General features: G+C 34.2%; 1 protein-coding gene across 3 annotated transcripts in view; it reads right to left on the reverse strand.

Annotated features, from left to right (window-relative positions):
- Positions 1-15,719, reverse strand: part of ZNF711 (ZFX family zinc finger ZNF711) — a 25,984-nt gene extending 10,265 nt beyond the window's left edge. Inside the window, exons 1-4 of one of the 3 annotated variants that reach the window (XM_017870739.1) lie at positions 15,662-15,719; positions 14,606-14,748; positions 14,024-14,128; positions 6,554-7,096 (exon numbers count right to left, since the gene is read on the reverse strand). In XM_017870739.1, the coding sequence (XP_017726228.1) occupies positions 6,554-7,096; positions 14,024-14,102 (622 nt within the window). In that variant the 5' untranslated portion in view covers positions 14,103-14,128; positions 14,606-14,748; positions 15,662-15,719. Of the gene's footprint in view, positions 1-6,553; positions 7,097-14,023; positions 14,129-14,489; positions 14,749-15,661 lie in introns of all 3 variants that reach the window. The other 2 variants (XM_017870737.1, XM_017870738.1) reach the window with 2 other exon arrangements.
- Between the last annotated feature and the right edge of the window lie 274 nt (positions 15,720-15,993).

Here is a 15,993-nt window from a genome sequence, read left to right on the forward strand (position 1 = left end):
TATTCACAAAATTAAAGTTCATGAAAGGAAAGTCACATTTTTTTCACCACTTCTCAATAGTTTTGTACCATAATTTTAGCATTAAGTATGAAATTACTAATACTATTCTCTCTGATTCCATTTCTGCCTTTTCTTAAGGTTCATACTTTTAAGTTTAATGCATTCATTAATTTTTACTTAGATTCCTCAGAATGAGAAATTTTGAAATGTACTAACTGAACTTATTCTATATTTTAAGTTCACAGAAGATGATAAAATTATTAAAGATGTTGGCATGCAGTTTTAAGAGGTAAACCATCAACTTGAACAAGATTTATTCTATATTCTTTGTTATGGAAAGTACGAAATTAACAAAGACTTAATAGGCAATCAACTGACTTTAGAAATAAATCCCCAAAGGCCCTTCTTAATGCAGATAATACTCAAAATACTTTAAATTCAAGCTTAACTTTTTTGTTTGTTGTAAGGTATGCAATATTCAAGTCCAATAGTGTTATTTCTCAATCCAGCAATAAGTGAGTAATAAAATACCCACCACAGAATTCTTCTGGTACTAAATATAATATAAGAAAGTGAGGGGCATTGTTTGCCAACACTGCAAAGTTTGGTAACATTCAATATTTTTTTTATGGCCCACTTACACAATTTAATTAAAATTTCATTTTAGTAAAATGTACAATATAACATTCCTTTTTAAAAGTTAGGTAGGCTTTTTATTTTACCTGTTGTATGTTAGTTAAAAAACAAAACAAAACAAAAAACTATACAGTATACTGATATACCACGGTAATGGGATTAGGCAATATACAAAGGATCTGTATTTCACAATAGTGAAAAAGCAAACAAGACAGTCACGTTTATATTTCAGAGGCATGCCACTCCCAGCTATATACCCAAGAAAACTAAAAATATGCACCTACACAAAAACTTGTGCACAAACGTTCATGAAGCATTCATAATAGCCAAAAAGTGGAAACAACCTAAATGTCCATTAACTGATGGATGAATGGATAAACAAAACGTGATAATACCCATATAATGGAACATTATTAGTAATACTGAATGAAGTACAGTTGACCCTTGAATAACATAGGTTTGAATTGTGCAGATCCACTTATCCATGAATTTTCTTCTGCTCTGCTACCTCTGAGACACCAACCCTTCTTCCTCTCCCTCCACAGCCTACTCAATGTGAAGACAATAAGGATGAGGACCTTTATGATGACCCACTTCCACTTAAAGAATAGTAAATATATTTTCTTTTCCTTAGGATTTTAACATTGTCTTTCCTCCAACTTACTTTATTGTAAAAATACAGTATATAATACATATAACATACAAAACTGCTATTGGTAAGGCTTCTGGTCAACAGTAGGCTGTTAGTAGTTACGTTTTTGGTAAGCTGAAAGTTACATATGGTTTTTCAACTGTGTGTATGTCGGCGGGGGGGTGGGTTCAGCAACCCTAACCCCTGCATTGTTCAAGAGTGAAATGTACTGATACATGTGATGACATGAATGACCCTTGAAAACATTATGTGAAGTAAAAAAAAAAAGCCAGACATAAAATGCCACATATTGCATAACTCCATTTATATGAAATGTCCAGGATAGGCAAATCTATAGAGGCATGGTTGCCTCACAGTGGATGGAGAGTGGGGTAACAGCTAAGGGGTATAGGGTTTCTTTTTGTGGTGATGAAAAAGTTCTAAAATTCATTGTGGTGATGGTTGTACAACTCTGTGAATATACGAAAAACCACTTATTTGCACACTTCAAACGGGTAAATACAATGATGTGTAAATTATATCTCAAAAAAAACCATTATAGTTTCTAAAATTATAAAGGCGTTAACTTTTTTTACCCCTGAAATTAGGGAAGTTTGAATGAGAACTCCCTTCATGATGTTAACAAGATATTTTGCTTCATACAAAATTACGTTCCTTAAGCAAAAATCCTCAAGAAAATACCAGTAAACTAAATTCAACAGCACATCAAAAACTTAAAACACCATGATCAACTAGGTTTCATTCCAAGGATGAAAGGTTGGTTCAACATATGCAAACCAACAAATGTGATTCACCACATAAACCGAATTAAAAGCAAAAACCATGTGATCATTGTAATAGATATGGGAAAAGCTTCTGATAAAATCAAAATGTATTTAGCCCTTCATGATAAAAACCCTCAAGAAACTAGGCATCAAAGGAACATATCTCAAAATAATAACAGCCATTTATGACAAACCCACTGCCAATATCAAACTGAATGAGCAAAAACCGGAAGCATTCTTCTTGAGAACTGGAATAAGACAAGGATGCCTACTCTCATCACTCCTCTTCAGCATAGTACTGGAAATCCTAACCAGAGCAATCAGGCAAGAGAAAGAAATAAAAGACACCCAAACAGTAAAATAAGTCAAACTATCTCTCTTTGCTGATGATATGATTCTATACTTAGAAAACCCTAACGACTCTGCCAAAAGGCTATTAGAAGTGATAATAATTTTATCAAGGTTTCAGGATACAAAATCAATGTACAAAAATCTGTAGCGTTTCTACACACCAACAACATCCAAGCTGAGAGCCATATCAAGAATGCAATTACATGTACAATAGCTTCAAAAAATACCCAGGAATATATTTAACTAAGCAGGTGAAAAACCTCTATCAGGAGTACTATAAAACACTAATAAATGAAATCATAGATGACACAAACAAAGGAAAAACATACCATGCTCAAGAATTGAAAGAATCAATATCATTAAAATGGACATACTACCCAAAGCAATCTACAGATTCAATGCTATTCCTATCAAATTACTAACATCATTTTCACAGAATTGGAAAAAACTACACTAAAATTCATATGGAACCAAGAAAGAAATAGCCAAAATAACCCTAAGCAAAAAGAACAAAGCCAGAGGCATCAATTACGCAACTTGAAACTACACTACAAGGCTACAGTGACGTAAACAGCATGTTACTAGTACAAAAACAAACACATAGACCAAAGGAACAGAAAAGAGAACCCAGAAACAAAGCCACATAACTACAACCATCTAATCTTTGGCAAAATCAACAAAAGTAAGCAATGGGAAAGGACTCCCTATTCAATAAATGGTGCTGGGATAGCCGGGAAGCCACATCCAGAAGAATGAAACTGGACCCCTACGTTTTACCATACAAAATTTAGCCAAGATGGATCAAAGATTTAAAGATAAAACTTCTAGCCATAAGAATCCTAGAAGAAAACCTAGTAAATACTATTCTGGACATTGGCCTTGAGAAAGAATTTATGACTAAGTCCCTAAAACCAATTGCAACAAAAGCAAAAATTGACAAGTGGGAACTAATTAAACTAAAGAGCTTCTGCATAGCAAAAGAAACTATCAACGGAGTAAACAGACAACCTACAGAATGGGAGAAAAATATCCACAAACTATGCAACTGACAAAGGTCTAATATCCAGAATCTACAAAGAACTTAAACAAATTAGCAAGCAGAAAACAAGTAACTCCAATAAAAATGGGGAAAAGGCAGGAACAGACACTTCCCAAAAGAAAACATACAAGTGGTCAACAAACATAGGAAAAATGCTCCATATCACTAATCATCAGAGAAATGCAAATCAAAACCACAATGAGACATCACCTCACACCAGTGAGAATGACCATTATTATTATTATTATTATTACTATTATTATTATTATTATGCCTGTTCATACTGACAAAGCTATTTTTTAAAATGTTTTATTTCAATAGCTTTTGGGGAATAGGTGGTGTTTGGTTACATGAATAAGTTATTTAGTGTTGATTTATGAGATTTTAGTGCACCCATAACCCAAGCAGCGTACACTGTACCCAATGTTTACTCTTTTATCCTTCACCACCCCCAACCCTTTCTCCCAAGTCCCCAAAGTCTAATGTATTATTCTTATGCTTTGCATCCTCATAGCTTAGCTCCCATATATGAGAGAGAACATATGATACTTGGTTTTCTGTTCCTGAGTTACTTCACTTAGAATAACAGTCTCCAATTCCATCTAGGTTGCTGCAAATGCCATTATTTCATTCCTTTTTATGGCTGAGTAGTGTTCCATAGTGTATATATACCACATTTTCTTTATCCACTCGTTGACTGATGGGCATTTGGGCTGGTTCCATATTTTTTTTTGCAATTGCAAATTGTGCTGCTATAAACATGCATGTGAAAGTATCTTTTCTGTATAATGACTTATTTTCCTCTGGGTAGATGCCCAGTAGTGGGACTGCTGTATCAAATAGTAGATCTACTTTTAGTTCCTTAAGTGATCTCCACACTGTTTTCCATAATGGTTGTACTAGTTTACATTCCCACCAACAGTGTAAAAATGTTCCCTTTTCACTGCATCCATGCCAACATCTACTATTTTTTTTTTATTATGGCCAGAATGGCCATTACTAAAATGCCAAAAAAAAAAACCAAAAAACAAAAAACCAAAAACAGATGTTGGTAAGGCTGTGGAGAAAAGGGGACACTTAAACACTGTTGGTGGGATGTAAATTAGTTCAGCCACTGTGGAAAGCAGTTTAGAAATTTATCAGAGAACTTAAAACAGAACTACCATTCAACTCAGCAATGCCACTCTGGGTATATATCCAAAGGAAAACAAATAATTCTACCATGAAGACACATGCACTTGTGTGTTCATCACAGCATTATTTACAATAGCAAAGACAGGGAATCAACCTAGGTGCCCCATCAACAGTGGACTGGATAAAGGAAACATGGTATATATACACCACAGAATACTACGCAGCAATAAGAAAAGAAGAAATCACATCCTTTGTAGTAATATGGATGCTGCTGTGGGCCATTATTCTAAGCAAATTAATGCAACAATGGAAAACCAAATACTGCATGTTCTCACTTATAAGTGGGGTCTAAACATGGGGTCTTTATGGACATAAAGATGGCAACAAAAGACATTGGGGACCCCTAGAGGTGGGAGGGAGGGAGTGGGGTGAGGACTGAAAAATTGTTGGGTACTATGCTCAGTACCTGGGAGATGGGATCATTCATACCCATACAAATCTAAAATAAAAGTTGAAACCAAACAAATGAAAAAAAAATAAAATTATATTCCTCAAAGGAGTCTTTGTATTTGATACATGAGGTAGTTTATCAAAATAATCTATTCTAACTTAGAATATTCCAAGACTCTTTTTAAAAAAAACTTTTGGCAGACATTAAATCATAGAACGAGAAACACAGGTATGACTTTCACATATTCATGCATATCTAAATTTTGCAATCTACTTTTAATATCAAACAGTTTAAATAATAATACCTTTCAAAGACATACTGATTTATTTTACGTATAGAACTACCAACTTTTGCCACATCATTTTATATGTAACCCATAACTATAAGTCTTTTAAAAAATTGCCACATTAATGCAAATATGGAGTTGCTTTAGCTAAATCTAATCTATTTATAAAATAGGTAACAACCTATTTGCCAGTCTTTAAGTGGACTTACATCATTCTCTTAAAACAAGGTAATAAATTCACCTTCAAAAGTGTTTTATTAAGAAAAAAGTTAACATGCTAACTTCAGAATTAAATTTATAAATTAAAGAATCTAGTTACTTTTCAGTTTTAAATTCTCTGAACACACATACTGCCATACCAATCACTTATACCACACAACACACATACTCTACTTGGCGATTAACTTCCCAGTCAAACCACTTTTGGAATTTTAAAATAAAAGAATAAAATCTTCCCTGGAAAAGTCAAAAAAATTTGGTCTATATCCTTTACTACTTGTAGCATGAATCCCTTCAAATTAATAACTAATTATACCTACCTCTTTAAGCTCCTCATAACCTTATCAAGATCTTTCTATTTTTGCTTGCTGCTCTCTAAACCCCATCATTTAAAATGAGAATCAACAATATTCTCATCTTTCCCGCTTCAGATAGAATGTTTTAAGAATCCTGCAAAGCAGTCTAAAATAAACATTTACAATAGCTTGCATAAAATATACACCGCACATATTTAGGCAAATGCAATAATAAAACACAGGATAACGTGTGGACATTATCTGAGTTTATCTGATTTACTTTTCCAAGTATTTAATTTAAAAATCAACATCAAATTTCTAACATATTATGTCTTAAGTTCCTAAGAAACAACTTAATTGGACAATTTCCAGTGCCTGTCATATCTAAAAAAATAAAGCAGTGGGCTACTAAGATAGTTCTCATGTTGGAAATATATATGGTTTGTCTTAAAATTTTGTTATCAATGTTCTTGTTGTTGCCAAAATCTATAATCCCTATTTTAAGATATCTGATAAACTGCATTATTTTACTTCATTTCAGGTATGAATTTTCATTGAGTAAATTAAAAACATGAGTAAACTCAAAAGAGCATATTAATGACACCGCTTCAAAAAATTATTTTCAAAAGATTCCCCATAACTTTTATTATCCCTCATCCCAGAAAACTTTTCCACATTACATAAATCAATCTCCTGAGTAATTATGGGCTTTATGTTTCACTTACAAGATATCATTAAGTAGTCTTCAGAAGTGCTCTTGACATCATCATCATCATCATCTTCGGTTTTTATAGTAACTGTAGAACCAGGAACACCTCCAGCTGCTTGAATCACAGTTTCTGTATCTGAATTAGTTACAAGAACCTCCTCTGATACCATTGTGGGAGAGTCGACTCCTGAAACACAATCTTGGACCACATGTTCTAAGTGTCCATTAGGACCAGTAACAAGGTCAGCCACGAAAACCTGCTCTGGTACCCTAACGGTTTCTGTAATTAGTTCAGAAGTCAAGATGTGATCACCATCATCTTCCTCTAAATCCTCTTCAATGGCAACATCAGCTTCAAGTACTGCTTCAGGAACAATCACACCTTCTGTTACTACATCAGTCTCTGTGATGATGTCAGGTCCATGGACAACTTCAGCTGCAAGGCCATGATCAAGAGTTATCCCATCATCTGTGACAACATCAGAAACTAATACAGCTTCAGGAACTGAAACAACGATATGGTCTCCATCGATATGTGCAGTACCAGCCATTCCAGCCACTATAATACAAACAATTATCCAAAAAAGGTAAAGTTATTTTATTAATTTAGAGTACTGTATTTAATAAATCAAATGCTATAAATATTTCTTAAATATTAAGTAATCTTGGCCAAATAAATCTTTTTTTAAAATCACTGACAATTTAACTGCAATTAAAACCACCAACAACCAGGAATTGGGTTAGAGTTGGGCGAAAACAATGTTAGTAAAATCTACATGAAGACCTTAAAATAATATACTTTATTTTCAAGTAAAACACAAAAGACATAATGAGATATCACGACACCCCAATTAAAACAGTTAACATAAAAAACAGTGATAACACCACAGGCTGGTGAGGATGTGGAGAAACTGGATTTCTCGACTGTTACTGGTGCAAACGTAAAATAGTAGCAGCCACTCTAGAAAATAGTTTGGCGATTTCTTACGAAACTAAATATGCACTTACTATACAATCCAACCATTGCAATCTCGGGCATTTTCCCCAGAAAATGAAAATATATGTTTATACCAAAAACTGTACAGAAATATTCCTAACAGCTCACTGTAGCTATTACTCATAGTAGCAAAAAATTAAACACAACCCAAGTGTCCTTTAGCAGGTTAATGGCTGGTTCCACCAACTCTGGCACATCCCTACTATGGAATACTACTCAGCAATAAAAATGAACACACTATTGATAAAGTCAACAACCTGAATTTCTTCCAGAAAATTTTGCTGAGGGAAAAAAAGACAATCAACAAAGGTTATGATACTGCATAATGTATAAATGATTTATATAATCTTAAAACAATGAAACTGGAGAGATGGAGAACAGATTATTGGTTGCCAAGGGTGTGTGTGTGTGTGTGTGTGTGTGTGTGTGTGTTTGTGTGTGTGTGTCTCTGAACACGCAGGGATAGCATATATATAGTGATAGAACAGCTCTGCATCTTCATTGTGGTGGTATTTACACAAATCTATATGTGGGATAAAACTGCATAGACTGTATACACTCACACACACACACACACACAAATGTTTGTTAAAAATGGTGAAAACTGAATTAGATCTGTAGTCTAGTTAACAGTAATGAGTGAATGGTAATTTCCTGGTTTTTGTATTGTATTGCAGTTATGTAAGATGCCACCATTACAGGAAGGTAAGTAAAGGGTACACGGAGTCTGTGTACTCCTTTCCTCTATTGCTTGTGAGTCTACAATTGTTTCAAAAAATTAAAATAAAAGGCACAAAACATAAAAGAATACTAATATGTTAAGTAGGTTAATAAAATGTTCTACTATAAAATGTGTATTATAAACATGAAAGTGTCTGAACTTCTTTAACTTACAAGAATTACTATATCCAAAATTGGAAGGCATCTCTCAACACCTGATTTAGGGAGAAAAACTCTCTACTCACCTTAGACTAAGATTTGGTTTGATAATAGTAAATCTGTAGGAATAAAGCTTTAATGTTTTTCTTGAGCAGCATGGTAAACACCAGCTCCTACCTGCCCTGTAAATATTGTACAAGTGTAAAATCCCTTCACGAGGAATTCTGCTAAGTTCTGCTCCCTGAGGTGGTACAAACACAAATTAAGAGGGTTTGTGGATCTGGTTATAATAAATTATCTACAATAAATCATCCAGTACAAAACCTTTTGATCACTTTCTATAAAGTAGTACCTGAAATAGTGTTATTTGTCATATAGTGTTCATTATTTTTAATCAATTCATTATGGAAGTTAGTTACCAAGTTAGGATGGAGACCAGTGGACACCATCAATACCCTAACACATCAAAGAACAAGGTGAAAACGGAAAGCTGTGCTTTCAACAGCGTTTTGGGGATACTTTCCTTTCAACCCCTTTAAATCTTTCTCACCATTCTCAAACTCTCACCTAAACCACTAAATTACCCCAAAAGGACACAGCCACAATCCTGGAAGTCTGGTACACGAAGGGAGTATGTATAAAACAAGTATTTTTAATTCAGTAGTTACTCCACTGGGCATTTCAGAGATGGGGATGAGGTGGGGGTTCAAATTTTAATCAGACTGGAATATGGTTTATTAGTAAGGAAAAAATAAATATTATCCTGTAATATATACTGGAATTTCTCATATATCTAAACATAATTACTATCACAAAATCTTTCAAAACCAAAAGATTTAACATATGGGGAATCCATTTTTTTAGAACCTGCGAGTTGTCTGGTTCTGAGAGGACACAGGGGAAGGGAAAGAGGGTCGAATATGCTTAGTGCTGACTGGGTTCAGAGTCAACCTGGTTGGTTGATTCTAGGAAGCGGGCTGAGGGCTGTGCCTTAGTTCACCCACGGCCTCTAGCAGAACTTCAAATAAATAGATCAGATTCTACAGTAATAAATAATCCAAAATATGTTTTTTTTTTATTCCTGAAACAATATGTCTCAAGGTCCTAGGCAAGGAACTGTTAGTCCACTCACATGGTACCCGTGATTACTTAACCAAGATCCAAGAATTCTCTTATTAAATTTTGCTTGTTCCTCTTACATTCATCTGCTTACATTCCACTGACTTTCTAAACAAAGTCACTTGCATAGATTATATATATTTATTGGGTACTGACATTCCAACAGCAAAACCTGTTTAAGTATCACGTATTTAATCCTCAGAACAATGCTATAAGGTGAGTGCCGAGTATTTCCCATTTAATAAGGAGCGCTATGGTTTAAGACTGTCTTATTTAAAGTTCCCACAAGTCTAGCTGGAAACGAATCATGTTTGACTGCAGGCTGCCTGTTTTTTATTGCCTAGGAAGAGGTTAGAGTATATTTACCCTAGATACTTATTTTTTAAAGGAGATGTGTAAGTTTAGTGGAAGCACAGCTACAGGATAGCTTGAGATACAGAGTAAAATGGCTCTCACATGGTCACTCATTTAAATTTTAAATCATTTAGTAAACAGCTTAAATTGCATTAATAATTTATCTTAACTTGCTTGAAAATTATACACATATGAAAAAATACATGCTTTAAAAGTATAAATTAAATCTCCGGAACAGTAAGAAACATGCCTGATTTCAAGTTTTCCCATTTTTTAAATTATTTATTTAATATGAAATTTGGAACCATCACCAGAATGCAGGCATAAAATCTGTACATGTCGGTCTGTCTTGGGCCACCTATCTAAGGGTATTTTTTGGCCCTATTTATATCCCAAAAACAAACACAGGTTTTTGCGCATTAAAATCTTAAAGCAACTTATTAATCAATCTCACCTTCAAGAACGTATTATACTGGACTACCAGCAAAGTTTATTGAACAAAGTTGTAAATTTATTAAGGTGTCAATACATCTCTTCAAATATCATTGGTCCAATTATATTCTGCCAATTAATTAATGTTTTAGATTTTCTGGTTATTGTTTACATCCAAGAACCTTACAGTATTTGAAGATCTTTGTGCCACAGCTGTTCTTATTTGGTTAGCTCTGGTGTGATGTTAAATCTAGTTTCACCAAATGCCTCAATAATTTATGCGGGCCCTGGCAATATCTAGTTTTGATGCTAACGAATTTAAAGAGAATGTATCTAATTTCTTAATGAAATTTTTAGAATTTTAGAAATTTTTAACAGGCAGGGCCAAATAAGCATGGGGGAGGGGCCACTTTCGAGAAATTAAGGTTATCAGGGCTAAAATTTCCAAGTCACCCAATAAAGGTCTTTTTAGGTTTAGGTCTGGGGTTTGACAACCTTTGATTTCACAAAAATATCATCCAAAACTGAAAATGCCTATAATGAAATTGGGCGCTTGGAAACTGCATATCAAAATAGAGTTGGAGATTAGTCTGTTAAGCGTTCAGAATTTACAAGGCACAATGGCACTTAACATATTTTGCGGCAACATTATCCCCTAAGCACAATGGACGTGAGCTTCCATATTAGTTATTCTTTCTACAGCCAAATTCAGGAAAATAGTCGTCCAAATGCAAAAGTATTTAATTGCCATTTGATTTTATATACCTAGGAGAGCCATAAAATAAGATGCACATTTGAAAAAACACTATCTTGCCATACTACCGACAGCGCTAAATCATAACAGGCGTCTTATAACAAAACAACCAACAAAAAGTGCTTTAAACTTTTCTAATATAACTCGCGTTTACTTATTAAATTCATTTTATTAGAGGGCTTTAACATTTAATATGAAATACCAATTAACATTTGGAAGTAGTTTTGCAAACCTTTCGATTTTATTATTTTCTAAAAGGGGAGGGATTGTGTAAACTTCTTTTCGTACATATTTATGCCAGTCTGATAACTGTGTACTAGGTATATGTGTGTATATCTGATTCTCACCTCAATTCAGATAAAAAAAATTCAGAGGCTGCTGCTATTCTATTCTGTCGGTTCAGGGTTGCCTGAGCATACTGTCACGAGCCTCAACAAGGCCCACTCATACTCCATCTAAGATGCCATAAGTTTATTTTGTCACGCCAAAAATATTTCTAGTGCGGATTAAAATATTCAAGAACCCCAAATGTCTATCAACTGATCACCCAAATGCGGTGTACTCATACATGGAATATTCATCTTTTGGGCCGTGAAAACGAAATGAAGTATATACTGTACATGCTTAAATGCGATGACACTTAAAACATGCTAAGTGGGCAAGAAGCCAGAACAACGGACATTTATTAATGATTTCCCTTTATATAAAATGTCAGAATATTAATCACATGACAGAAAGATTTTGGCTGCTTAGGGCTGGTGCGGAGAGACAGACAGAGCAGATATGGGATGCTACTAATGGGTATGGCGGGTGCTTTTTTTAGGATAGAAATGTTTAAAACGCTAGGCCTAGTGACGGTGTATACAATTTTGCTGTATGCTAAACCAATGGGTTGTCCAATACTTTATAACATGGGCGTGAGTGGAATAGTATGTGAATCTATATCTTGACATAAAAAGTAGAGAAAAACACGGTATGGTTAACATCTTCAATATGCATATTCTTTCCCTACAACTAAAAGAAAATGTAGTAGATGTAATAAGGAAGTAATTAATCCAAAGACAATGAGGAGTAAACAATGGAAAGGGAGGTAAGAGGAACATTATGAAATATTCACCGTACCTTATGAATATTTTTTTCATCTTTGAAAGGAACACATTTAGCCTATAGCAATTCTTCAGGAATGAAGTGAGTTTTGGCCACTTTATCAATGGCTTTTAGGAGTGGACGGTAATATTTTGTATTAAATGGAGAAATCTATATTCCTTCTATTTTACAATATCTTGTTTTGAAGGTAAAAAGTAAGTTGACATTTAACACATTTATTTACCATATTGAAATTCCAGTGTTTCCATTGATTCTAAAACTTTCAACTCTCCCTAAAGAATTCATGGGACATCTTTACTCTTCTCTCTGGCCCCACCACCATTTCCTTCTCTAGCATTTAGTTGTTAGTTTTTTTCCCAAGTCATTTCTAATCATCCTGCTACTCAACCACAATTCACTTGCTTTCCAGACTATATCCACGAATTTCTTTCTATTTATCAATAACTCATCAATCTTGGACTACTCAACGTTTATTCTATCAGACAGATGGTAAGAAATTCTATAACTGTTGGGACGAGGACCTTAACGCTCTAGTGCAATCCTTATAAAGGGAACTCAGTAATTTTATTCCAGTTTTACACAGCTAGTTACAGGCACTGCCCATGAATGATACGGCTTTACTGACTTCTGTTACCGTGGCGATTACTACAGGGCGACCAACGATACATTTCTCATTTATCAAGGACAGTAGTGCATTTTTTAACTTAGCAAGTATCCCAGTTCTATTCCCTAATCCATATTTCAGGTCAACATTCCATATTACTTCGTTTCCTGTTGCTTTTATCGCCAGTTCACATTTGTCTTTTCTGTTTCACTCCATCTTTCTTCAACCTTCTGATCTCTCCTGCCTTTCTATTACTTAAAAGCTCTATGCTCCTCTGTAATTCCGACCATCCTGCCCAAAATTCAGTTTGTTTGTTGAATGCCAATTGGCGAGTCTTGGCATCTTCATCCAAAATGGGGTACTGTTAGAGGCTACTTAAAAACAACTGGCCAAGAGTTAGGGGAGTCTTTTTTTTTTTTTTTTTTTTTTTTTTTTTTTTTTTGGCAGGGTCTCATTCTGTCACCAGGCTGGAGGCAGTGGCATCATTCAGTCGTCTCATGCAACTCCGCCTCCCGGGCTCAAATGATCCCTCCTGGCTCAGTCTCCTGAGTAGCTGGGACTAAGGCGTGTCCACCACGTCGCTAATTATTTGTACTTTTAGTTAGAGCGGGGTTTCCCATGCTGGCCAGACAATCTCGATTCTTGCCTCGTGTCCGCCCGCCTCGGACCTCCAAAGTGCTGGGTTACAGGCGTGAGCCACCAAGCCGGCCTCTTTTTTTTTTTAAAAAAAACAAAGAAAGAAAGAAAATGTTTTATCGGTAACAACTTTTTTGGGAATAGCTCACAATATAATTATCCCTAGTGATGATTTTGCATATCGCTATCTATAAGATCTTTTTTTTTTAGCGAATGTAAGCACTTTTTTTCCAACTTTATTAACAATGCAACTTAAAATGTATTTTAGAAAGCCAGTTTAACATTTCCTTCACGTGAGAGCTGATATATACTATCAAAACAGAACGTGATATAATCATGCAGTTATTTATGTAAATTGAGTTTTTCATTTCCAGTAACATATTACCACTATATTTCAAGTGTCCCTAACACAACCTTCCCCTAAATTATGAGTGATTTTAAGTAGCCCATTGATACACAGCTTTATGAGAATAAGCTCTACAAATGTATTTTCCGAGTAAAAGAACAAGTTTTCATTGTAATTCTCCCCTTCCTCAACTTATTTTGATTTTATTATCCCCTTATTTTAAAAAAGAAAAAAAATACAACAAAGAAAATGGTTTACCAAAATCTTGCATAATCATGGTATGGGCCATTCTAGAGTCTGGCGTGTGCAATCCAAGACTTCCACCACCTGAATCCATACTTAGCAAAGCTCATTCACCAATATCTGCAAAAGAAATGGCTTTTAAAATAGTTTTAATATGTTTAGCCCAAAGTTAGTTGTTTTGAGAAAAAAAAAATGCAATTGACAATATGCCTTTCAACCAAGTGTGGAAAGCTCATTACAAAAGAAAGCGAAACAAAGAAAACCATGGTTAGATGCTTTATGTGACAACTATAAATAAAAGAAGTGCCAAGTGGAAGTAAACCAAAAAATAATGGAGACGAAGGCACAGTCAAGCTGACGAGCCATAGGGAAGTGGTAGAAGAAAGCAAAACAACAAAACTGCAGTGCTAAAGTTCCAGTTAAAACATAGGTTATAAAAGAAGAACGAGATGACAACAAACAATAGTTAGGATATTTATACATTACTAGAGGACTCAGATGTCTAGTATTAGTGAATTTCATCCACTGGCTCTCATCCATTTCTTCCAGACCCAGATCAGCCCTGCAGCGGAGCTCTGCAGATAAACTTGTATTCACCTCTGGCTCCCAGGGTTCTACTTATAATGTAAAATGTTCTATCCCAGTTTCCCCGGAGTTCTTTGAACCAGTAAGGACTTCTGGCCTCACTCTACTACATTCTCTTGTCTCAGTTTTGAGGACTCATGAAACATGACTGCTTCCTAAATATGGTAAAATAAGATCAATCACATATAAACATTTAGCAAATTACTTGTCATATCATTTACTTGTAATTGTACAATTGACTTTTATTAGTGATTAATAAAATTATGCTAGCTTCATGGTGGTCTTGAAAACAAGGGCTCAATCTATTTCATTTCAAATGACTTATCCTATATTTAAGATCATTTGATAGTATGGAACATAAAGTCAGATGCTGTCACTCAATATATTTCTTAGAAATACATATGTGCATTTTCTCTTCAAACATAAGATTCTAAGTAAATCAACAAAACCTGTCCGTTTTATAAGGCATCTATCTCCTTTTCACGTAGGAGTGCTTAATAAATTATACCGTATTGGACAACAGATAAAGCTGCATCCTTAATGAAAGTTTTAGAAAGGTGCCATGTAATACAACTTAATATATTCTTAAATATTCTTAAATAAATGGGATGGCTAAACTGGTATTCAAGGGGCAGGAGAGTCTCACAGAGTAATCCCTATCAATATTTCAGGTGTATACATAAATATGCTACAGAAGGTGACATTTCTGTATATCAAACGATTCAGACAAAATTACTTTATGTACGAGCAAAACTTCACATTTTAGAAATTCTTAGTTGTGCTTTATGTTTTTTCAAATGCCACATTGTTTTCTGCTTTGCTGTTATGCAAAATGAGGTCCAGAGGCCAAGAGAGTTCACAATAAACTACCTGTGTGTTAACAAAATAAATCTGAAAGGGATTTGTTCTTAACATTTAAAACTGTGTACTATTCGGATTTTAATTAGAGTAATTACTTTCTTTACCACATAACTAATAGAACAACTACAAATATCTTAAAATGTTTTTAAAAACTTAATTTTATTAAACTGTTAAACAAGATAAAACAGTAAGTAATTTGTTAATCACCTTTATATGAGTGTCTCGAAGAAATTGTAGATTTTCTTACATAAAGTAAAATCTGCAGNTAAACAGGTATATAACAACAACAACAACAACAAAAAGTGCCTTTAAACTTTTTTCTAATATAAATCGGTTTACTCTATTAAATTCATTTTAGAGAGGGCTTTAAATGATAATATGAAAATACCAATTAAAATTAGAAGTAGTTTGCAAACCTTTCGATTTTATTATTTCTAAAAGGGAGGGGATAGTGAATAAAATCTTACTTTCTACATATTTATGCAGTTATAACTGTGTATAGGTATATGTGTGTATATATATTCTCCTCAATTCAAATA

Source organism: Rhinopithecus bieti, unplaced genomic scaffold, assembly GCF_001698545.2.
Source record: "Rhinopithecus bieti isolate Rb0 unplaced genomic scaffold, ASM169854v2 scaffold_5885, whole genome shotgun sequence".
Taxonomy (NCBI): Eukaryota; Metazoa; Chordata; class Mammalia; order Primates; family Cercopithecidae; genus Rhinopithecus; species Rhinopithecus bieti.